A 25,256-nucleotide genomic window follows, 5' to 3' on the forward strand; every position below is an offset into this window, starting at 1 on the left:
CAAGGGGATTTATTAAGGAAATCAAGCAACAGAGCAGAAGGTGCACTCCAAGGATAGAGTGTGGTGCTGGAGAGTGAGATGCACTTTTGAGGTGCACCCTTCCTTTTAAAAGAAATTTTGTAATTAGTGAACATGAGAAGTATGTAGAGATAATATCACATCATCTGGTGAACTCGTAATGGAAATCCATTTTATGCTTTGAGTACAAACCTTGCTGCTCCACTGCAAATGGCTTATTTTAAAAATTGCATTCCCTTTTCCCTTCTTCTTCTTCCTCCCTTTCTCCTCCCTAACAGTGGGTGAGACAAAGCTAACATTTTTCTTGTCCCAGGCTGAGCATCTATCATGTCCTTCACTGCTGGAAGAGTGTTACTGCCCACAAGAAAAAAGAAACTCCAAACCCAGGAACTGGAGTAATGGCTCTCTCAAGGACACTGATGGACACTAATTATATTTACTGATAATATTTGTATCCCAGGCCTTATGTTCCTCTTTTAAAAGCCTCCATGTTCCCCCTGGCAGGGAGAATCACAGCATCTGGACAGGAATCCCTGTGTTTCTCTTTTCCAAGCAAAACAATAAAGCTTTTCCTTTTTCTCAAAATCTTGTCCTTGTTGTTGGATTGGCAATGGGACAAGGACTGAGTTTTTAGTATCAATTTCAATTCTCTTAATCAGAAAGCACAGGTTAGTTGGTTCTTTCAGGATCTCTAGGTTGATTTCATCTAGTTAATACATAGCATTTGGACTATACCTATAAATCTTTAACAATATTTTCCCATTAGGTTTAAAAAAATCGTGTAAAGCTGGGCGCTAAGGCACACGCTTGTAATTCTAGCGATGATCAAAGCCAACCTCAGCAATTGCTAGGCGCCAAACAACTCAGTGAGACCCTGTCTCTAAAAAAACAAACAAACAAAAAAAAATCATGTAAACTTTCAACCTATGTGGGAATTTATCATGTAGACTCAACAATACTTTTAAGATTTATGAGGCTTTTAGGAATTTGGAGAAAAACAGTAAAGGTGAGGATGTACATAGAGCATCTTAGATTTAAAGTTACAATTTTTTTCCCCCATCCCTGTTTCTTTTCTTGGCAGTGTTGGGGATTGAACACAGGGCTTTGTACATGCAAGTAAGCACACTACCAACTGAGCTACGTCCCCAGTCTCCCGTTGGTTTTCTTCAAACTTTGCTTATTTCTTCTATCCTACTCAGGTCCTCTAGTAAGTCCAAACTTTCTGCTCCTAGGGAGGGAGTGTTCGGTGGTGGGGGTGGGAAACAACTCTAGAAGTAAGACATTTTACTGATAAAAATAGACACTAGTATTGCTGTATGTATACACTTGACTGTATGACCAATGTGATTCTGCAACCTGTACACTCAGAAAAACGAGAAATTATACCCCATTTGATTCAAATGCATGATATGTCAAGATCATTGTACTGTCGTGTATAACTAATAAAAAAAAAAGAAACTGGAAGGTTTGCGTTGGTTCCCTTCCTCGATTAAACAGGGATTCAAGTATATCTATCAAAGAGTAGGTAAGGGAGAAATAAGGGCAATAAAAGCAGGCTGAAACGTTCAGCGAGACTTAAATTGAGAGCGAAATCTATGCTAATTTGAAAGAGCAGCGGCGGGAAGCACGTTGCATGCCGGGATTTGTAGTCCCTTCTAGGGAAGGCCACCCTGCGCCTGCGCAGACGGGCGGATGCTCTTCCAAGCGCATGCGTGAGGCGGCGGCGCCAGGACTGATTGCTACCAGGCTGGCGGCTCGTTAACCCTCTGAAACATCGTCATGGCGGTCCCCGCGGCAGCCATGGGACCCTCGGCGCTGGGTCAGAGTGGCCCTGGTGCGATGGCCCCCTGGTACTCCGTGAGCAGTGGTCCGTCGCGCTACGTGCTCGGGATGCAAGAGCTGTTCCGGGGCCACAGCAAGACGCGCGAGTTCCCGGCGCATAGTGCCAAGGTGCACTCGGTGGCCTGGAGCTGCGACGGGCGTCGTTTAGCCTCCGGATCCTTCGACAAGACGGCCAGTGTCTTTTTGCTGGAGAAGGACCGTTTGGTGAGTTACCGGCGCCCGGCCCTGTCCTGGGAGAGGGGCTGTGGTGGAGCGAGGTGCGGTGAGGGAGACAATGAGGGTTGGAGGGCAGAGGAGTGGAATGGCGATCGATTTGAGCACTGGGAGGAAGGGTGTGTGGTGAGGAGAAAGGGGTGTTGGGAGTGTGGACTGGACAGGTCGCCAAGGGGTAAGGACGCGGGGGGGGGGAGGGTGCGGGATGGGGCAGATTAAGAGGAAGACTGATGTTGAGGGGAAGTGTGTGTAGCGAGTGTGGTCGAAAGGAGGTGTGTTGATGAGGAGGGTGAGGATGAAGACTGGTGTTGAGCAGGATGGATGAGAATAGGGGGTGGTGAGGGTCTTAGATTTTAAAGTCACAGGGGAGCGGTTCGAAGGAATCCAATGGTAATGAGGAACGGCTAGGTTCTCTTGGGGTGATGGAGTCCCTGTCCGGTTGAGGAGACCTTTTTTGAAGTCCTTTGGGAACGGGCAGGTGAATTGGGATGTTGGTGCTAGAGTAGTGGTGGAAAATCAGAAAGAAGGGAACTCAGATGTGGAACCTCAGAACAGTTCAGAGTGATTAAAGTGGAGGGAAGGGAGGCTAATGAAGAGAGTTCTGAAGAAAGGACTTGGAAGGACTGGATACTTTTGAGTTATCTAGATCGTCTTTGTCCCAAGATACTTTCAGTCGAATACACTTGTTTCATGTAGAGGCAATACATCATGAAGCATCATCTGGATTCTTTCCTTTCAGGTCAAAGAAAACAACTATCGGGGACATGGGGATAGCGTGGACCAGCTGTGTTGGCATCCCAGTAATCCTGACCTCTTTGTCACTGCATCTGGCGATAAAACCATTCGCATCTGGGATGTGAGGACTACAAAATGCATTGCCACTGTAAACACTAAAGGTGACTATTCAAAGTGTGCATTGGGAAGATAAGCTTCTTGTATTAATTCAGCAACTATTTATGGAATATGAGCTTTAGTGCTCTGCAAGGTGTGGGAAATCCTGAGCTGAATAAGACAGTCCTCTAGAACCTTGTGGTTTAATGTGGAGAGAGACATATGCATAAAAATGACATAGTTCATGGAGACTTCTACAAGATGGATACCCAGATTAGAAATTTATATATATTCCTGGGAACATACAGAATTTGAGCACTCTTTTTTGAGTAACCAAAATAATTTGGTGGTCAGGATGCAGTGGGTAAGGAGTAGGAGGGGCAGTCTTAGGAGGGAATGGCATATGCAAACGCATGGAGACTTTGGGAAATTCAAGTAGATTAGAATGGCTGAAGCTTGGATAGTCTTGGTGGTGAGGAAGAAAATAACCAGAATGTTATGTAGCATGTTTATAGGCCATGTTCTTATCAGATATTATCCTGTCAGTCTTGAGGTCATTTATCATAATTAACACTTAAGATGTCATTGATTGGGCTGGGGATGTGGCTCAAGCGGTAGAGCGCTCGCCTGGCATGCGTGCGGCCCGGGTTCGATCCTCAGCACCACATACAAAGATGTTGTGTCCGCCAAAAACTAAATAAATAAATAAGTGTCTCTCTCTCTCTAAAAAAAAAAAAAAAAAAAAAAAAAGGAAATTAAAGTTTAAAAAAAAAAGATGTCATTGATTGTAAAATGCTTCAATATTGTATGTACCATTAGGGAGGAAAGTTGCCTAATAACCATGATATAATAACCCAAAAGTTTGGAATTCATATTTATCCATTTAAAAATATATCATAGAAATTAAAATGTGAAAAAACTTGAATTTTAGAATTGATAAAATTGAAATTTTTAATTTATATTTTCAGTAGTGGATTATTGGATTTTTTGAATAAGAATTACTTGGAGGAAGTAGAGTGATACAATTAATGCTTTCCCCAAGTACTTAACTGCTGATGCATGAGTGATTTAGGTGGTACATGGATGAATGTTAAAAGTTATGTATATATTTTAATGCTTAATAGAAGAAAAGAACTAGCTCATAGAATTTGTTGTTCAATTGAAGCTAAACTTATTTAAGGAACTTTTTGTGTCAATTTTGAGAAAAAAATCTTTAATAAAGAAAAGTATAACTGTTACATTGATAGGATAGAAATTGGGGAGGGGGTATGTGAGTAGAGTTTGAGAAATGCTGGTATAAGAATGAGAATCTTGGTGTCAAATCTGGGTTTAAATCTTGGCTCTGTGACTTTATGGCTTTGACATTTTGGCTCATCTTCTTATTGTCCCCCCCTTTTTGTTTTCTTTTTCTTTTTAAATCTGTGGATTAAAAAGTTTACCTAAGAGGTTATAATGTGAACTTGTGAGGACCAAATGGGGAATTTTATAAATGAATGTGCTGGAGTACTAGTTCCCCTTCTATTGACTAGAACTTTAATGAATGAGCTCTGAAGATAGTTCTGGTCTTCTTTCTAGGATAGCAAATAAACTTCTGGAGGATTATGGGCAAACAGGTGATTTGCTGATTATATCTGGGTTCCCAGGGGAGAACATTAATATCTGCTGGAGTCCTGATGGGCAGACCATTGCTGTAGGCAACAAGGATGATGTTGTGACCTTTATTGATGCCAAGACACACCGTTCCAAAGCAGAAGAGCAGTTCAAGTTTGAGGTCAATGAAATCTCCTGGAACAATGACAATAATATGTTCTTCCTGACAAATGGCAATGGTTGTATCAACATCCTCAGGTGAGTAGGCTCTCATGTGGGAACTGTCATCTCTTTTTTTCTGTTGGTACTGGGAATTGAACCCAGGGTTGCTTTACTATTGAGCTATGTCTCTTGTCAGGACACATGACTAAATCAGTCAGGGTCACTCCAGGTGAACTGGGCTGGCGAGAAATAATCACACAAAGACACAGGAAATAGCTTTTGCTTTGGGTTCTGTGATGGCTCCTCTGACTCAGCTACTACAAAGTGGGCAAGGCAGGCAAGAGAGAGGGGCATGCCTCAAACTCTGGTTTTATTGGGGGAGGCTGTTCGAAAGAACATTCCATCCATATAAGGCAGAGGGGTAATGTTACAAGGGGCAGCCCACTCCCATTGGGTAGCCCCCACTCCCAAAGCTGTGCTTCTTTGCAGAGCTGAGATGGGGGTCCACCTGCTTCTGGGTCAGGGAAGCCAGTTTCTGCATTTCCATCACTCAAAGCTAGGGGGCGCCCAGCTCCTATGTGGCAGCTCCCTGCAATCTCTAGCCCTTTTTATTTTGAACTGTGATCTTGCTAAGTTGCAGTCCTCCTGCCTTAGTTTCCTGAGTAGCTGGATTATAGGTGTGTGCTGCCAGTGCCCTGCTGACTAGGATATCTGTGTGCTGGGTGCTATGGCATATACAGAGATGAGTTAGACATAAATCTGTCCTGAAGAACTTAAAAGGCAAATAGTAATTTAAAAAATCATAATTTCTGTTAGGCACATTTGAGCCAGTTACTTTACATTTCACTGAGTTCTCAGAAATTCCAGGGGTTTGAGTGTATGCTTCCTATTTGACAGATGAGGATCTGAGGTTCAGAGAGGTTAAGTCACTAGTCAGCTAATGAGCACTAGAACTGCATGCATTTTGACATATGACTAATTTGTATGCCTAAAGTTTCAGCTTAAATGTCACTTTCCCTCTGGTGATGCCATCTCCATTCTTCTTATTTTCCAAAGTTCGAGGAAGGTTAGAATTGCAAGAAATGTAATTGCATATTTACTTGTCTATATCCCTCATTACACTGTAAATTCTACTATGGCAGGGACTGTGTTTGCCTTGTTTATTGTTGAATTGCCAATATCTTAGGTTAGTACCTGTAATAATTGTAGGATCCCAGTAAATATCTGTTCTGTAAATGAATGAATTGAAATTCAGGTCTGTTTGAGTCTGTCCTTACTGTTATCCTAGTGAGCAATATTAGGCAGAGTGAGATAAGTTCTGTGATTGAGAGGCCAGGAGTTTGGCCTGAAACCCCAAGGAAAGAACACATTCATTGTAGGGGTCGAAAGAGAGTTTCTCAGATTGATCTTAAAAGGTGAATATAATTTTAAGAATAGCAAAACAGTAGACAAAACCATTGTGAATAAGTGTGACTTATTTGGAGAGTAGTTAGGTCAGGATTGTTGAGGAGTATAAGGAGAGAGGGCATGATAAAAGTTATATAAAATTGAAATATAATTTGGGACTAGATTATAAGAAGCCTGGGCACTGGTGGTACTTTTATAATCTAGTAGTTATGCCTGCTAACTTAGATTTTATTTTGTAGCCAATGAGTATTCTATACTTTTTAAAAGAATCCTATTTATTATAAAACAAAGATATTGAAGATTATATATAACACATGTTTAGCTTAATGAACATCTGCTTAATATTTCAGTAACCTCACCTAGGTTGAGAAATAGTACTTTTCTGCCACCCCATAAGTCCATACATATGTTTTGTCCTAATCACAACTCTTTCCCTCAAAAGCAAATACTCCTTGACTTTTATAGAGTTTCTTTTTCGTTTAATCTAGTGCATCCTATGTACTGTAGTTTTGCTCACTTAAAAAAATACAATGTCTTATGAGTCTGTTAACCTACAGGATTAGACTCTATCCCCTTCTTTTCCTTTACAACTTAGCAATTGAAAAACAAGACTATTAACCTGTGGAGAGTCCCAATCTAGATCTGCTGGTTCCATATGTTTATGTGTTAGAGTGCTTTTATGAAGCAATACATTCTTTTATCTACTATTTGGTTATCCAATGATATAGTTCATTTAGGAAAGGCAGGATAATTTATTTTTTAGTTTTCAGATAATGAATTTGTTCCCTATCACTTTCTAACATGACAGCCAGTTAGGATTTTTTTTTTTTTAATAATCATTATATACTTGTATTTAAACACAGTGGAATGTATTTTACTCTATTATAATTATTATCCTTATTAAAGCTCAAATTATCTCATCTTTGGCCAATGGGAGCTCTTCAAGTTGATTTCTGAGTTCTTTTTTGGACATAATCCTAGTAGTCTTATGTTTCTTCCTCTCTGATAGGATAAGATGTTCCAGGTTCATCTTGTATGTTTTTGCTCCAGACCTTTAGTCAGAAAATCCTCTAAGCAGCTCTAAATTATTTTTAGAGAAATAATACTGACACTACTGGAGTGATTCTGTACCATGTACAACCAGAGAAATTAGAAATTGTGCTCCATTTGTATAAAATATGTCAAAATGTGTTCTGTAAAATAAGTAAATAAATATTTTTAAAAAAAAAGGAAAAAAGAAACTAGCTTGTAATTTCCATTGCTGCTAGATTGATCAATGTTTCTAAACCTTTGTAGTGAACAGAGGTAGAAAATATATCTATATATTTTAAAGATAAAATACTTTGTAAATTCAGGCTAATAACTTCCAATTAAAATTTAGGATGACAATTTTTTAAAAAATATTTATTTTTTAGTTGTAGTTGGACACAATACCTTTATTTATTTATTTTTATGTGGTGCTGAAGATCAAACCCAGGGCCTTGCACACGCTAGGTGAGCACTCTATCACTGAGCCACAACCCCAGCCCAAGGATGACAGATTTTTACTATACCTTTTTTATATTACAAATGCATCTCTTTCCAAATTTGGTTTCTTTCCAAACTTTTGGTTTTTAAAGACACAGGTGATAATAGAAATAGTATATCCCATTGTTACTTTTTGCCTTTATTCCATGTTAAATACTGTCTAACCACTATCACCAAGTTGATTTACTTAAAATGGTAAAAAGAAATTGTGTTTTTTGCATAATTTTTGCATGTATTTTTCTTATTTTTCCCTCACTTAAGAAGTAATATCATATATAGTCAGAATATACAGCTATTATATATTATACCCTTTTAACCATATGTAGTTTCACAAGAACCTGTATCTTTAATGTTCCTGTTAGTTTGTGTGCTCTTAAGTGTGTAGTCAGTTTGATTGTCAAAGCTCTTTCTCAAGCTAGGCATGATGGCACACACCTGTAGTCTCAGATACTAGGGAAACTGAGCCAGGAGAATTATTTAGCCCATGAGTTCAAAGCCAGCCTGGCCAAAACTTATTTATACTTATAGAACTTTTAGATACTTTATTAAATTTTTTTGGTATTCTTTATATTTGGTAGTTTTGCTGGCTGTAAAAATCCTTGATTCATAAATTCTTGCTGTTTATCTTAAATATGCTACTCCATTTTCTTTTCACATAAAATGTTGCTGTCAAAGATAATTTAATTTAAAGTCCAATAATTTTACTAGTATGTGTCTAGGTGTTGGGTTGTTGTGTTTATATTCTCATGTATGTGTTGTGCTTTTTCAAAATATGTAGCTTGAATACTTTATTTCAGGAAAGTTTCTTGAATTGCACTTTTGGGTAGTGTTGTGTAGGTTTTTCCTTTCAGTGTCGTCTGTCATTGTCTTAGCATCACAGTCCTCTTCTGCAGATTGATTGCTTTCTATCATGTTTCTCAGCTACCCGGAACTGAAGCCTGTGCAGTCCATCAACGCCCATCCTTCCAATTGCATCTGTATCAAATTTGACCCCATGGGGAAATACTTTGCCACAGGAAGTGCAGATGCTTTGGTTAGCCTCTGGGATGTGGATGAGTTAGTATGTGTACGGTGCTTTTCCAGGTAAACGATTCAGTCATCATTCCTTTGGGGTGACTAAATTTTATTGCATCCTGGATAAAACTGTACCATCTTCTTTTTGGTAATTCTCATGTCTCTCTCCATCCTCTTTTATAGGCTGGATTGGCCTGTGAGGACCCTCAGTTTTAGCCATGACGGGAAAATGCTGGCATCAGCATCGGAGGATCATTTTATAGACATAGCTGAAGTAGAGACAGGTAACTTCATGAGAATCTTTTTCTGTCTTTCGTCCCTGGATATCAGGCCTTCTTTTGTTATGTGTTTTTAGCTCTGCACGTTACTGCTTTACCAGTGTAATCATAAATGTTTATGTTATGACTTCATTGCCAGGTAATAAAAGAGTAAAAGGTTAGATAAGAAAGTGCAGACCTGATGGAAAATGATTTAGGAAAATATTTTACATTTTGTTGATTTTTAATTGTTCCACTGTAAAGAATTTTTTTTTTAAGTAGAAAGAGGTCAGGAAGAGAAAAATAAGATCTGTGATCCCACCATCTGAATACAACTCCTGTTCCTTTTTTTTTTTTTAACATTACCATATATTTCTGTCTTTAGTTTCTATATAACTTGAAAAAATTTTGTTTTAAATTTAAGGACTTATCAAGGCTTCTTTTCATTAAACAAACAGAAGTTGAAAATAAAAAAATGGGGGAAAAATTCATTGTACAATATAATTTTCTTAGGGTTCCCCTGCTCCTGTACTAGAGAATGAACCCAGGGGCACTGTAGCACTGAGCTATATCTCCAGTCCTTTTCACTTTTTATTTTGAGAAAGGGTCTTGCTAAGTTAAACTTATGATCTTCCTTCCTTAACCTTAGTCCCCAAGTAACTGGGATTATAGGTGTGTGCCACAGCACCTGGCTAGATTTATTTATTATTATTTTTTAATATTTATTTTTTAGGTGTAGATGGACACAACGCAATGCCTTTATTTTTATGTGGTGCTGAGGATTGAACCCGGGTCCTGCCCGTGCTAGGCGAGCGCTCTACTGCTGAGCCACAATCCCAGCCCCTAGATTTATTTTTTAATGTGTCTTCCTTCCTTCCTTCTTTCCTCCCTCCCTCTCTCCCTTCCCCTCTCTCTTCTTTCATTATAGCCAGGCTTGGTGGTGCATGCCTATAATACTGAGCCAGGTAATTTAACAGGAATCTGTCTACCTCCACTCTATCCCACCTCCAAAAGAATCCAAACTATGTAGAATTCCCCCTTTCATTTCCCCCTGAAAAAACAGGAAAAGAAACCTTGAGATTCTACTATTTATTTATTCTATTTCTATGTATTTAGCCATATATATCTTTTACGTAATCCCGTGTTCCTGTGATGCAGTATTACTTTCCTGCTGCTTACTCTGTAACCTCATCTCCCTTGCAGTATTTTAAAACTTCTCATGACAACAGCTCCTGAGCTTACCCTAGTCACTTTTAAGGGATTTAGAACTCCACTGAATGTATCAGAATATACTAATTATTCCCAACTACTAGGTGGCTTGTAATCTTTGTACTTCTTAAATTAAGTACTTCATTTTACATATGTGACCATCCTTTTGGGTAAACCATTGAAATTGTATTGCTGAATTCAAGCTTATCACAAGACACCTTGCAGAAAGGTTACTTCAGTGTTTACTCTTAGCAGTAGTGCATGGTTATATGTTTTTCCCATGCCATCTTTGTGCAAATTTCTCTTTTTAAAAAAAGTTTTTTTAGTTGTTGAAAGACCTTTATTTTATTTATTTTTATGTAGTGCTGAGGATTGAACCCAGTGCCTCACACATGCTAGGCAAGTGCTCTACTACTGAGCCACAACTGCAGCCCCTATCAAATATTTTTAAGAGACCTATTTTTAATTTTCTCTATAACCTAGTTTAAAAATTCAAAAGCAAGGTGATTATCAAAGTAAAATATGATTACATTATTTATAGCATTGTTTTGTGCATAAATGAGAACACCTAAAGTTACTTTAGGGGATCAGTTAAGTTTATACACCATATTACTGTGCTAAGAGGAAGAGCTAGGTCTGTATGTGCTCAGATGGCAGGTCTGCAGGTCATATGGTTGAATGAACAAAGCAAGTAACCAGACTCTTCATGGGTTGTGTTTCTGTTTAGGTAATGAAACTAAAACTTAATTGTAAAAGAACTTTTTATAAAAACTATATCAGATGTAGAAGATTGGGAGAAGGCCACGTGATAGAGAAAAAGGATAAATTTAAACTTACATCAGTGATTTAATATCACTAAAATTAAAATAAATAAAAAATTCAGTTCCTCAGTTACTCTAGGCACATTTCATTTCATGGACTCAATAGCTGCATGTGGCTTGAAGCTACCATATTGGACAGTGCAAAAGAGGATGTTTCCATTGCAGATGTTTCTGTAAGGCACTGTTCTATGCTCTGTACCCTTGCATTGTTTGAATTTTATATGGTAATGCACCTTCATTTGTGCTTTAAGAGTAATAATGTGCTTATTATAAAATATTTGGAAAATGCTTGAAATATAAAGAAGCAAGTAAAAGTCACCCATAGTTCCATAATATTTTTGTGTATTTCTTTCTAGTCTGTCCCCCACAGTATTTTTTTTTTTTTGGTATGTTATAGGAGCAAATAAGATATTTTAGATACAATTTTATATTCTGTGTATTTTAATGGTTAAAGTTAAAATATGAAGTAGTTTTTTTTTTTTTTTCTGGTAGCATAATAGAACAGAACTTTGTTTTAATAAATAGTCCAGTTTCAGCTCCTCAATACCATATACTGCATCTGTCTACTTCATCTTTGGTGGTCTGGAATGGTAATGCCAGTCTCATATAGTCAGTATGGTATGTATCTTTCAATGATTAAACTTTCCAATAAGACCAGGGTGTTAAATTTATAAAGCTACATGGTTATTTGGAAAACATTTTAGAAACCCTCTAGTGTTTACTTGGGTTTTTTTTTTTAAAAAAAAAACTGTGTTTGTTATCTTAACCAATCCATAACAGATAACATGGAATTAATGGCCTAAGAGAAGTGAAAGAGGTGTAGTAGCTTCAGAAACAATTTTTTTTAATGTCCTTATAACTTGGAAATTTGCTCAGACATATAGCTGTAAATGTTAGATCATATCATCGTGAAGAATGGTTTCTGTGAGGAAAAATGTGAATTGTCCCTGAAATAGAATTACTTAAAAAAATTGATTCATACATACACAATGTATGAATATAAATATTTCTATTTAAAAGCTTTGATATAATTTGTATACCATATATTTGACCTATTTGAAATGTATAATTCATTGTATCCTGTATCTTTACATTAGTATCACACTGTAGGTATTTTATTATATAATCTTAACTGAGATTGAAAAAAAGTTTAATAGAGCTAAAGAATGTCAGATATCATGTATAATTTTGACAAATTGGGAAAAAAAACTTGGGGAAAAAGGTCTGTTTGCAAGGCATTATGGTTTAGTAGATCTGTTTCTTTGGAGACAGACTGACTTCATGTGCTGTCTCTGCTTTTTCCTTGAAGTCTGATTTTGTTAAGTCACTTTTTAAAAAAATAAAACGGGGTTTAAAGTTGTTAACTGCCTTACTGGGATGTTCTTGGTATTCAATAAAATACAAACCATTTGATACTTAATGGGTGCTCAACAAATAGTAGCAGCTATTACCTTTTTTCCAGGTAGTATAGAATAGAGGTTCAGAGTACTCAGCTTAACCTTCTTGTGTTCAGACTCTGCTCTGCCACCTACTGGCTTGTGACCCATATGTGTCTGTCTCAGTGTTCTCTATAAAATGGGGTAATAATTATACCTATCTCAGGATTGTTAAGTGGATTGCATGAATTTATAGAGGTGAATACTTAATTAAATTGATTTGTTTTTCTATGTTGATTTCTGTAGGAGACAAACTATGGGAGGTGCAGTGTGAGTCCCCAACCTTCACTGTGGCTTGGCACCCCAAAAGGCCTCTGCTTGCATTTGCCTGTGACGACAAAGATGGCAAATATGACAGCAGCCGGGAAGCTGGGACTGTGAAGCTGTTTGGGCTTCCTAATGATTCCTGAGAGGAGGACCTGACGTAAGGAGAGGAAGCCCTGCAGAGACACCATGTAGTTTGGCCTGTTCTCTTGGACTTGATGGATACCCTAAATATTTATAAATTGCTAAAAATTATAAAAGTCTTTTGTGAGGCTGCCAGTTCCAGTTCCCTTCACATGTTTTATGTTAGCTTTTCCATTTCCCCCCCCCAGTATCAGTTGGCTAAGGAGGACTTTGCACTGTGGGACCTCCTGTCTTCCCTGATTTTAGATATGTGGCAGACTTTGTGAGCTTGATGCTGCTTGGATAATGCCTAGTTTGGAGAGAGGGTGGGATGAGGATGGAGGCTTTTTAATGATTAAGAAATAAATATATATATGTATAGTTTTGTGAATTGAGCATTTAACAAAACTGACTTTTTATTATGGGGTTTTGGGACTTTTATAGATATGTATTAAAGGGAGATATTGCTGTTTGTATTTTCTTTTATAATCAGAGAAATAGAGTTTGAATGGTATAGTTCTGTTTAATGACCTAACCAAAGAACCTGAAATATAGGAACAAAGCATTTAGTGCATGGGCTACAGCAATCCTTCGAAGTCATCAGTGGTTTCTGTGAATGTGTGCGTGGGCCTGGCTTCAATATACACAGGATTTGTAGATAAATTATGACAAACACTGAGAAAAGTTATAAAATATAAACAAGAAAGACAAAATCAAGGTAAGACAAATGCAAATTAGAACAGAAAGTTATGACTGGGGAAATTAAATAGAAATATGTAAATATTGTTAAAAAGAACATGCCGGCTCCTCATGGAAAGCAAAACCTCTTACCTGTAAGAGAAGTGGCTCATGCAAGGACTTGTTACCTGTGAATGATATTTTGATTTTTCATTGTATCTTAATTTTTTTGTCATTAAAAATAAAAAATAGAAATGTGCCTCAGGAAATGTTTGTAAGGAATTTTGGGAAAAGTAGGTAAAAAGAAAAATTATTCCTGGTACCAAGAGATAACCATTATTAGCTTTTCAGTGGATAGCCTTCTGAGGTTTTCCTGTGTCCATATTATATATAAAAACATGTTTATTTTTATATAATCCTTGAAGGGTACACAAATCAAATATGACAAGATACATTAGGCAACGTGCCCAGTACTATGTTGAGTGCTATTGTAAACAGTAAGTCTTAATAGACATTTTTAGTTATTAGGCATTCCCTTTGTGTCTAGTACTGTAATGAGCACTTTACTTTAGTTGTTATTCAGTTTTTTGTTTTACATTTGTTTTTTTGGAACTGGAGATTAAACTCAGGGTTACTTTAAGCTACATCCTCAGTCTTTTAAATTTTTATTTATTTTGAGGCAGTGTCTTGCTAAGTAGCTTAGGGCCTTGCTAAATTGCTAACTTTGGTGTTGAACTTGTGATCATCCTGCTTCAGTCTCCTGAGTTGCTGGGATTATAGGCATGCACCACCACCATGCCCAGTCGTTCAGTTTTTATAACAGCCTTCCGAGTTGGATATTTTTACCGTTTACTACCCCACGGAATTTGAGTAAGTTAATGTTGCTTGTATGGCCATTTTCAGAACTAGGTTTGCTTAATGGCCCATATGCCTTCCATTGCAATGGGCTACCCTTTTTCTGCAGGTATTGCCATTCCCATTTCACAGATGAGTAAACCTTGGTTCTGAGAAGTTGACTAATGGCCCAGATTGATGAGTGGTTGGTTGAAACTGGTCTTGAGGTTCAGTAGTGTTTCTTTCAGGCCCCCAAACAACCTTTGTCACCCACCTAACCTGAAAAATGACTTTTCAGTTGCAAACAAGCTTGCTATTTCGTTATTTCAAAAGCTCAGTGTTATTCTTGGTGTTTTTTCTTGTTTTTGCAGTGATCTGCCTTTATTGTGGTTGCTGCTGTGTTTAAATATTCCTCTTAGCATTGGAAACTGATGCTAAGGGTTTGGCCATGATCTTATTTTTTTTTTAAATTTTTTTGTGTTCTCTGAGTTTCGGTAAAGTAGTGATCCGCATCAATGGTGCAGATAGGCCAATCAATCTTCTACCATTTAAACATGTAGAGGGTTTTTTTGTTTTGTTTTGTTTTTGTTTTTTACTTATAACTGGGGGGGCACTTGTAGCAATAGACAATACTCCTCTGTGAGGAAAGAGCTCCAACTTACGGCAGCCTTTGCAGACTGTCAAGCTCTTGATAACACCATCTCTGTGCCTTGGCTGTGAAGTTTCAAAGTTGGGTCCATCCTGGGGAAATGACATCACGTGTTCCAGACCAGGAGCCCTCCATAGTTTGAGTGATTTACTAATTTGCAGAGCTAGAAGGATGCCTGCTGTTCAGAGTCACAACTGGCCATTTATTATTCATTGAGTCCAGGCACATTGTACAGTTGCTGTATCAAACACTAGTGGGCTAGAGGTGAGTGGTGAGGATAGTGGTGGGATTTGCTGTACCTATAACCCATTGCTGTGTTGATTGGAATTACTAGTCAGGCTAAGAAATAGGAACTTCACAGCATCATCTCTTCTGCCAAGGTCCTGGCATTTGTGTGGCATGAGATCCAGGGCAGGTTGAGCCATACCAAATGTTGAGCAATGTGTATGCCTGGGGGTTGTTACTCTCACCCTAACCAACTTTGGGATAAGACGTGGCAGCTGAAGTCCCCATCAGAGACAGATGCAAGATCCAAAATCAGATGGGTTAAGGGAATAGCTAAACCCAATGCAAGCTCTTCTTGACAAAGGAGACTGAGGTGGGGTATGAGAAGAGGGAGAGGCCATCCCCAGAGGGTGTGTGTGTGTGTGTGTGTGTGTGTGTGTTTTTGAGGAGCTGGAGTGTGATGTGATGTGTGGATAGGTTCAATTTATAGTGGCAGGTTATGCCCTTGAGACCTTGCCTGTTTCAGAAATGTATTCTACTACCTAATGTTTTTAGTCACAAAATGGACCTTGAAATGTCCATCCTTTTTGGAAGGAAAAGTGCCCATAAAATGAAAAAATAATCAAGGGAGGAGAGATGGTATACATGGAATGCATTATAAACTCAGGAATACCTGTAAAGGTAAAGATGTTGCCTTCTCTCTCTCCCTCTGATAATGGTACAGTGAAAATACCATTTTCTTCATATTTGGCTAGAACTAAATTTGAATCCTGGCTCTAGCAGTGATTTATTTGAACCCACTTTTCTCATCAATAAGGTGAGGGGATAATTAATTCCCTTCTCCATGTGTTATGAGGAGAGTGAGATGAGATGCAGCATTTGTGAAGTGTCTAGCATCCCACCTGGCACACGGGACATGCTTAATAAATCCTTTCCTCTGTGTGAGATGGAGCAGTTTCTAATGGGGAGCACAGGGACTGGCTGCAGAGACCTGTCATCAGCCCATCAGCTTGCTGGGCTCCCCATGCCACAACTGAGCGAGCCACGTTAATCATTCCAGGGGTAGGTGCCGTGGAGCAGGAGACTTATCCATCACACCTGGGCACAGCGGGTGTGTAGAGGAGAAATATTAGATCTGCTTTCTGCTGGCAGTCAGTTTGGGCCAATGATGGATGCGTGTGTGTATGGGGACCAGTAGAGCGTAACTCAGAACTGCACACCAGTGGGTGCCAGAGGAGGAGGGCAAAGCTCCTGTTAGCTGTGGCTACTAGGAAAGGAGTGGATGAGGGGCGGTGGGCTCAGTGCAAGTCTTGAATATGGTGGGTGTGGACATGGGCAGAGACCTGTGGGAAGGGGTGCTGCAGCTTCCAGTAAAGGCAAGGTTTCAGTGTCCTGGGATGGAGAAGGTGGAGAGATGGAGAATGAGAGGGGGCTGGAGGGAAACAGAGGGAGGAGTGTCAGGCTCTGTCTGGTAGTGTGGCCAGGTGAGTAGGAAGAGATGGACAGACCTGGGTTCAAATCCTCATTTTGGGAGAATTTGACCAAATTCCTTCACCTCCATGATTCTGCTTATCTTTATTTATTTATTTATTTATTGCCTCACACATGGTAAGCAAATGCTCTGAGCTGTATCTCTGGCCTCAGTTTTGCTTGTCTTTGAAGTGTGCATATTAATAATATGATTTAGGATGAAGTTAGTTGATGTGAAATTGCTGGCAAATTATCCATGTTCAGTAAATAGCTATTTATGATGTAAGTGTTGTATTACATATTTGTGTAGTATATCCCTGTGCCTTAGGAAGGGTCTTGCATTGTTCCCTGCACATATCACATTTTGCTCCAGACTATAAACAATATAATTTAGCCCTTGAATAAAATGATGTGAGATGGAGTGTGATTTGGAGAAACTGAATATTTAACATTATCTATCACACTCGACCACTGAGCCATGTCTCTAGCCCTATTTTGTATTTAGAGACAGTGCCTTGCACTTTGGTCACAAATCCCACTGAGTTGCTTAGCTCCTCGCTTTTGCTGAGGCTGACTTTCAACTCATGGTCCTCTTACCTCAGCCTCCCGAGCTGCTGGGGTTACAGGCCTGTGCTGCTGCACCTGGCTTTAAGTTTGATATTATTGCTAGCATGGAGCCATAAGTTGCATAAGTCATTGAGTTTGTGTGTGTGTGTGTGGTGCTGGGGTTTGAAGCCAGGACCTTACTTCTTAGGTAAGTGCTATACCACTGAGCTAACCTCCAACCTTGAGTGGTTGAATTTTAAGACATCCATCATCTCAGTCTTTTACTATTTAGGAGAAACAGGCCTGAATGTGAAAATATGCCCACCCTACCAGCAGTGTAGTAACAAAGTCACCTGGGACCACTCTTCCACAGCTGAATCTGGGAGGCCACCATGGATCTCCCAAGAACAAGTTGGTAAACCCATGTTTCCTCTTACCTTTCTGGTAATGTTACTGGGTTGCAGGTCAGGAATGGTGCAGATAGGCCAATCAATCTTCGAGAACATCTGAGGATATGGCCTTGAGCACCAAAGGAAATCTGGGCTCGCACAGGCTGATTTGTACCTGGTCATAACTGTACCCTGAATGGAGATTAAAGTCAACTGGGAGACATTTTCTCTCCTAAAATGAGATGTCACTGTGGGGTTTGGGTTGAAGATGGTCAGGCCTACAATCATTTATTGAACATTTATGATGGACTGCATCTCCTGCAAAATGGCAACTGAAATGCTTTACTTAGCATATAGAGAGAAGGCCCTCTTGTCCTCTTTGTTGACCTTTGGATTGACCAAAAATTGAACTTTCTTCTAGGCATTGTACACGGTCAAGAAGAATAAATCAGACTACCCATTTTACAGATGAAAACTAAGGTTCCAAAAGTTTAGAGAACTTGCCCAGGGTCAAAGGTCAGTACCTTAGTTTGAAGCCCCTGTTTTTTCCACTGTTTTATGCCTTGCACTTTGGTCACAAATTCCAAGTGTTTCAGCCTCATCTGGATGTAGTTTAACAATAACACAGGCTTAGGAGTCTCAGGAGTTTTACTGTCAACTTTGGGATTCTTTCTTTTTGTGGGAAAGGTACCACACTGCTGATGGACAGAAACCAGAGAGGAGGAAAATTTAGCTTAGTGAACTAAAAGTGAATAACACATTTGGACAAGAAGGTTCATTCATTCTGCCTTCCTGAATAACTGTCTGGTGCTGGCCTGAGTGGAGTACCGAGGTACAATGTGAAGATGAAACAGTATCTGTCCTAGGAGGCCCATCCTGGTGTGAAGATGGTGACAATAGTGTGATAGTAGTTTCATAAAAGGGCAAGTCAGATCACATTTCTCCCTTGCTTAGAATACTGTCTTCTCATTGCCCCTTTCTTACATCTGAGAGGTCAGGCTGTGTTCTCTTCAGCATTTAGTCTTAATTTAGAAGCTCTTTGTTTTTTCTCTTTTTTCCCCTTAAGTCTTTGGGATTGAACCCAGGACTTGGCACAATGTAGGCAAGTGCTCTACCACTGAACTACATCCCCACCCCTTTTCTGTTTTTTGAGAACAGGGTCTCGCTAAGTTGCTCAGGCTAGATTTGAACTTGTGATCCTCCCACCTCAACCTCCCAAGTAGCTGGAATTATAGGTGTGCACCACTGTGCCCAGTTGAAACTCTTGTGTTTGAGTGGTCCTTTCTAATCTCTCTTTGTGCCAAAGCTTAATATCTTTTCACCCACTTGAACTTTATTCATAGTTCTTGCCATTGAAGCTACTCATTTTTTTGTGTGTGTGTGTGACTGTCTCCCCAACTGAATTGCCATATGTCCTGAGGAAGTTATCTGACACATTCATTGCTGAATCCCCTGTCTCTAGCATGATGCCCAGTGCTCCCACGCAAGTACTGAAGTAAACATTTGCTAAATAAATAAATGCATGGAAAAGGAGATACAATGTGAGCAGAATGTCAGCCAGGCTGTTAATACTTGTTTTAGTTGGGGGGCTATAAGAGGAAGAGGAGAGAAGGAGTTGGAATAAAGAGAGTTAAGAAGAGTACTCATTTAATTACAGTGTTCCAGAAAGACAAGTGGCTTAATCCCCAACTCAGAATATGAAACATGCTTAGAGAAATTCTTTTCCTACTCAGTGACAATAACTGTGAGGCAGAGAGCAGGATCTTAACCTCTATGCACAGCTGCAAAACCCAGGTCCTCTTTGGCAGGTTTGTTTTTCTTGACCCTTGGTATACAATAGAATTGTCAGATGCTCAGACTTACCCCAGCCAAACTCCCCAGGGGATTCTAACATCCAGTTCCTCTGAAAACTCCTGCCCTAGGCCCTGCTATTCAACCTGTAGAAAGGTGAGTATTGTCAGAAATGACACAGGAGTGTCTGGGAGTGGAGAAAGAAGGCTTCCTGGAGGAGGCATTGGACTTTGTCCTAGAAAAGTGGGTAGGAATCTTCCAGGCAGCCCTGATAGGAGGTTTGAGGCAGAAGGGCCAGTCTAGGCAAGGACATGGAGGTTCTGGTGTGGTTAAGGAGCCTGGGCAGCAGAGGCAGGTAGCCTTTAACAATCTGGTATTGAAGAGAGTGTTGACTGAAGCTTTTAGAGGCTTCTTCCTCGTCCACCATGGTCTAACCCTTTTCTTTTCTGGACATGGTTACTTGAAGATCCTCTCAGGGCTTTGGCCTCTCCTCACTCTTATCCCACTACATTAGGGTCACAGAAGGAAGTCAAGACAGATGTGCCCATGAGACTCTGGATGAAATCAGCTGGTATTGGCTGGGTTGACTAGAATTTGTATTAAGAAGCCTGGGCCTATTTGGATATTAGAGCCCTTAGATGTGGGATCCTGGGCCTGTTTGGCTTGGAAGCACTTGGGTTGCACTGTCAGATCCTCCTAGGCTGTGGGCTGCATGAATGTAAGTACATCTGTAAGTGTCAGTCTCCCCGTTCTGGATTGTAGAATTTCCCCACAGGTGAGTAAGTGTCATCCTGTATGCTCAGTACTAAGGGAACACTGTGAAGAGCCCTGAGGATGCTCTATCAGTTAAGTTCTGTCCCCTCCTACCCCAGCTTCCCCTGGATGAAAGGGAGGGATGACAGGAGGGCTGGAGAAGCCTTTTGAGGCTCTGAAGGGGCCTACCTGCTGTGCTAAGGAGGTAAACCCAAGGTCTCCTTGAGGGCTTTGAAGGTCTTTAAACAGTTGCAAATAGTGTTTTAGGAAGACCACCTGGGGCCATGTGGAGACTTGCTGATCTAATGAGAGAGTTCTTTGAAGCAGCACAGTGCCTCTGCAGCTCCAGTGCATCTTGAATTTCTGGAAGGCCTGTTAAGGTACATGGTGCTCAGTCCTATCCTCAGAGCTTTTACCTCCCTACCAAGAGTCTGAGAGTTACAATTCTTTTCTTTTCTTTCTTTCATACTGGGGATTTAACTTAAGGACACTGAGCCACATCCCCAGTCCTTTTTAAAATTTTTTCTATTTTGAGACAGGGTCTCATTAAATTGCTGAGGGCCTTATTAATTTTTAGCATTTCCAGGGAGATGCTGCTACTGCCGGCTACTGAATTGGTTATGTATATGGGCTTGGCCCAGGGTGCTACTAGATTAAAACTTCAAATTTTCCACATGTTGGTAGCCATGTAGTCTTGATCTCACCTAACTTGTGTGAGCCTCAGTTTCCTCATTTGTAAATGGGATACTACCCATTTTCAAAGAATGTGTTAAGAATCCCATGAAATAATGTACGTAAGTGCTCACTCAACACAGTTTCTGCAGTGAACATTCAACAGTAGGAGGTTGTTTTATTATTTTTATTAATACCAGACTGTTGCAGAAGTACAAGGGGAGGTGGAGGTGACGCTGAATGAGGCCAGTGGCTAAGGAAGGGAGAAAAGGCAATCTGGTTTCTCCAAGGCTCAAAGACCTGTGATCCTCTCACTGGAGAGAGAATATTAAGAGGAATTCCTTCCAGCAGGTGGAACTGTTAAATCTGCCTGCTGGTTCTGGTGTGGTCACCAGAGGGCAGTGGAGCCAAGGCTGCCGGTGGAACGCTGCTTGGTATGGCGGTGGGGGCTGGTGTATGCATCCAGCCTTTATTCCTGTACTGAAGCCTAATCATGTATTTGCACTGGACCATCCCCTCCTTCCTTGCTCTGTGTACTTGTTGACATTTTGGGAAAACTCTTCATGTTGCAGGGCCCCCTGGAGTTCCTGCTTGTTTTGTGGCCTGGGATTAGCAGTGGTTGAAGTGTGCTGCTTCGCTGCATTTGTATTTATTTCTCAAGGGCACAGGCAGCTCAGAACATGGGGGCTTGCTTCTGGAGCACAGCAGAGCTGAGAATGAACCACAGTTGCTCTTCCGACAGTTCAAAACTTGGGGCCTGTTCCCTCTTTCATTCTTCCCCCACTTTCCACCCTCACTTGTACCCTTTGATCCTGTGGGTGGAGAAATAAAGGGAACTCTAAAACCCTTAATCCATTTTGAAGGCTAGCTGGAACCAGGCTTTCTAAGGACTTGGTAAACAGCCCCAGTTGGACCATTTCAGAGAAGTGCAGGTGCTGTTTCAAGGTCAGAGAATGTGGTGAGGGAAAGAGAACTGGCATGTTTCTAATATTTGGAGGTCTACCTTGTGTTAAACACTGTGCATTGACTTTATTCCACAAGGCAATGTGCACTTCCTGTTTTGTGGGGTGGGCCAGGTACTGTGCTAAGTGATTTCCATATTTAACTCTTTTAACCCTGGTACCTGCCCATGAGGTATTGCTGATCCTAAAGAAACTGAGGCTCCTGGAGGGCTCAAGAATGGTGCTGCCAGAAATTCAAACTGTGTGTCTGACTCCAAGTTCTTAAAAAATATTGGGTTTGGTTGATTCCATTTTTAGCCGAGCTCTTTTAGAACAGGTATATAAACATTAGGAAATAGAAGATCAGGGTTATGATGAAACAGCTTACTGACAACTCAGGATCCTACAATGTGTCGTGTCAATAGATTAGGAGCATGCCTGAGGAGCCAGATTGCCTGGGTTCAAATCCTGGCTATTCCACCTGCCGTTTGTGACTTTGGGCAACTTCTTTGTCTGAGCCTTAGTTTCCTCATTTGTAAAATGGGGGCTAATAATAGCAGCTACCTCATTGGTTTGTTTTGAGTGTTAAATGAGTTAATATATATAAAGTGCTTATTATCAATGCCCGACTCAAAGTAATCCCTTAGTAAATGGTAGCTATTATTATTATCATAATGTGACCATTATGCTATGTTTACTAAAGCATTCTCAGTGCCTGGTATATATTAGGGGCTGGCAAATGTTTATGGAATAAAATGATCTCTTAGATTTAAGAAATATTTTCTGATCTCTGGTGGGTGCCAGGTGGCTGGCTTGATACAAAACTGAATCCATTTCAGACCTGTCCTCTGGACTTCTTGGAGCTCAGAAATGGGTGCTAATTGCTCTGAGAGGCAGAAACATTCCCTGGAAATCCTGACGTGGCCAAGAACACTTTTGGACTGGGGCAAGGATTTGGGCCAGTTTCAGAGGAGGTGGCCTTTGGTTGGGTATGGAAGAAGAGGCCAATGGGCGAGCTGGGCCAGAGAATTTAGGCTTCTCTTGGGCCTAATACACCTCCAAGTTCAAAAAGGATTGTTGGGTCAAGTTGGTTTTTATTCATTTAACAAATATTTGTCCAGGTTGGAGTCAGGCACAATGATACAGTGGTGGCTTTTGACTTATTCCCTGTCCTCAAGTTCCTTGGGTCTCATGGGACAGCAGCCAAGGAACCAATTCAGTGGGGTAAGGAAGATAGTATTTACTTGGAGCCTCTTAAATATATGAAAGAGACTCTCAAGTCAGACTGGTTTAAGAAGAGAGGGAATTAACTGACTTAGGTATTTGAAATATATTTTAGTATGGCTGGATCCAGGGTCTCAAAATCTGTCCTTAGGAGACCATTTCTCTCTTGGGCTTCCTTTTTTCTATGTTGGCTTTACTCTTTGGCTCCTTTTGCGGTGTCATGGATGGCCCCCAGTAGAAAGAGGTGTCACAGGATGGGTCTCATTGGACATCTTTGGTTACATGCTTATTCTATGGCTAGGGGGATTACCTACTCACCCCTGAAAAGGTAAGGAGAGTACAGGACATATCAGTTCTTTCCAAATCTCATGAACTGAGGTGACAGTTTGTGGTAGATGTGACTCCTCCAAGAACATTCAGATGCTGTCAACAGAAGTGGTAGAATGAATACTCAGGTAAAATCCACTACAGCTACCACATGGGAACAGAGTAACTTACTAATTAAGATCCCTGCCTTGGGACTCCAGTTCCCAGGAATGGAGTCTCAGTTCCACTATTTAATAATTGTGTAACCATGGCTGGGTCACTTCACCTGTCAACCTGAGTCTCTATGTCCCCATCTGAAAAATGGATGTGATGGTCCACATTGTCAACTTGAATCAACATGAAAACATATTGCAAAGGGACCAGGCAAACTTGGCAGGTGTCACTGTAATTTGGTGTGGCATGAACTGTAAAGTTTCTGGATTTTATCTGACCAGCTCTGGGGCAGCTATCCACAGAGAAGGCACCTGGGCTTAGCAGAAAGAGACAAACTACCCTGGGTTCAAATCCTAAATTTGGTACTTACTAACTACATTTTTTCCCTCCATAAAATGAGATCGTCATTCCTGCCTCCCAGCGTTATTGGGAGAAATGGTGAGGTGATCTATAATCAGGGTCCATTGTACACATATGATAGTTGATAGTCAGCACATGCTGGTCTGTAACTAATGATAGATGTGTTCTTAGTACAGTTATTACTCCAGAGTGTGCCAGGAGTCCAGGTGTAAATCTATCAGGACAGACCATGTGCACAGGAAACAAACACCTGTCCTTCTGGACAGCAGCCAAGGTCCCTGGGAAGGCTTTGTGTATACTTTCCCTTCCCTCTTTTCTTTCAGCTTGGAGTAGGTTCAGCCTCACAGAGGTTCATATTTCACTATTAACTACCCCTGCGGCTCTGTTATCAGCCTGTCTTTCATTTCCACCCCGAGGTTTTTCAGTTAGACAATTTGAGCAGAATCTCATCTGGAGTGTGTTAACTGTTCTCCCCCATCCTTGGCAGAGATCTGGGATCAGCTCTGCATTAGAACAAGTTGTAAGTAAACACATATGCATAAATGTGGCCTCTCCTCCAATCACATAGCCTTGTCTTAGAATTGGATAGCTTTAAATCAGAGAACTAAAGAGTGTTTAGAAAATACCTCAGAAATCATTTAATTCAACCAATCCATTTTACAGGAGAGTAAATTAAAAATGTTTGGCAAAATTGCTCATGTCCATATAGATAACTTGATAATAGAGACAGAGCAGTAAATCAGGCCTCCTGGCTCTTAATTCAAAACTTTTACCATGACAATATGGGTGATTTAATCATTCAGTCACTCCAATAGCACATATTGAATATCTACTATTAGATTTTAGGCTCTATTTTGGGTACTGTTTTTATATTTTTTTAGTTATAGAGAGACACAATATCTTTATTTTGTTTATTTATTTTTATGTGGTGCTAAGAATTGAACCCAGTGCCACAACCCCAGCCCCAGGCTATTCTGGGTACCGTGAAAACAAAGTTTAATAAAAAATAATCTTTGCTCTTGAAATTCCTACTAACTTTCCAACAATTCTTTTATCCTTAGACCCACCCAATCCATCCATCCATCATCCATTCATCTGTATATTCATGTTTTCATGCAATCCCTGTTATTCATTTGTCTTTTTTGTTGTTGTTGTTCATCTGTTCACCTCACCATTTATCCACCATCTGTTCATTTTTTCCATACATCCATGAATAAACCTGTTTATCTCTTTATTCATCTGACCAGCCATCAATGTGTCTGCAAGACCCAAAGTCTTGGGCTGTGCTAAATATGGAGAAATAAAAACCCAAACAACCTTTACTCTTTTGCTCTTTAGGTTTTACCCCTAGTGGGGAAATGCACATAGAAAGCTGCCTTTAAGGATGTATGAAGAGCTCTTTATGCATTAAAAGGAGTCTGCAATTTGCCTTTCATTTCTGAGAAAGCTTCTTTCAGAGGGTGAAAATAGAGCCACATCTTTGTTAGGAGTTTGCCATTGGGAAAGATGGGGGAGAAACTTCTGGACTGA

At 40.1% G+C, this 25,256-nt stretch overlaps 1 protein-coding gene across 1 annotated transcript; it reads left to right on the plus strand.

The window, feature by feature from the left end:
- Positions 1-1,743: 1,743 nt before the first annotated feature.
- On the plus strand, positions 1,744-13,721 carry Thoc3 (THO complex subunit 3). The gene is made up of 6 exons (XM_026398174.2): positions 1,744-2,064; positions 2,813-2,969; positions 4,548-4,752; positions 8,512-8,673; positions 8,788-8,888; positions 12,574-13,721. The coding sequence occupies exons 1-6, from the start codon at positions 1,798-1,800 to the stop codon at positions 12,735-12,737; spliced, it is 1,056 nt and encodes a 351-aa protein (XP_026253959.1). The 5' UTR covers positions 1,744-1,797; the 3' UTR covers positions 12,738-13,721.
- The last annotated feature ends 11,535 nt before the right edge of the window (positions 13,722-25,256 follow it).

The sequence above is a fragment of the Urocitellus parryii genome, chromosome 1 (assembly GCF_045843805.1).
Source record: "Urocitellus parryii isolate mUroPar1 chromosome 1, mUroPar1.hap1, whole genome shotgun sequence".
Taxonomy (NCBI): Eukaryota; Metazoa; Chordata; class Mammalia; order Rodentia; family Sciuridae; genus Urocitellus; species Urocitellus parryii.

Coding starts and splice junctions, on each gene's coding strand:
- Thoc3 (XM_026398174.2), top strand. CDS start 1,798: ATGGCGGTCCCCGCGGCAGCCATGGGACCCTCGGCGCTGGGTCAGAGT. Junction 2,970..4,547: donor TGCCACTGTAAACACTAAAG/GTGACTATTCAA, acceptor CTGGGTTCCCAG/GGGAGAACATTAATATCTGC. Junction 4,753..8,511: donor GGTTGTATCAACATCCTCAG/GTGAGTAGGCTC, acceptor CATGTTTCTCAG/CTACCCGGAACTGAAGCCTG.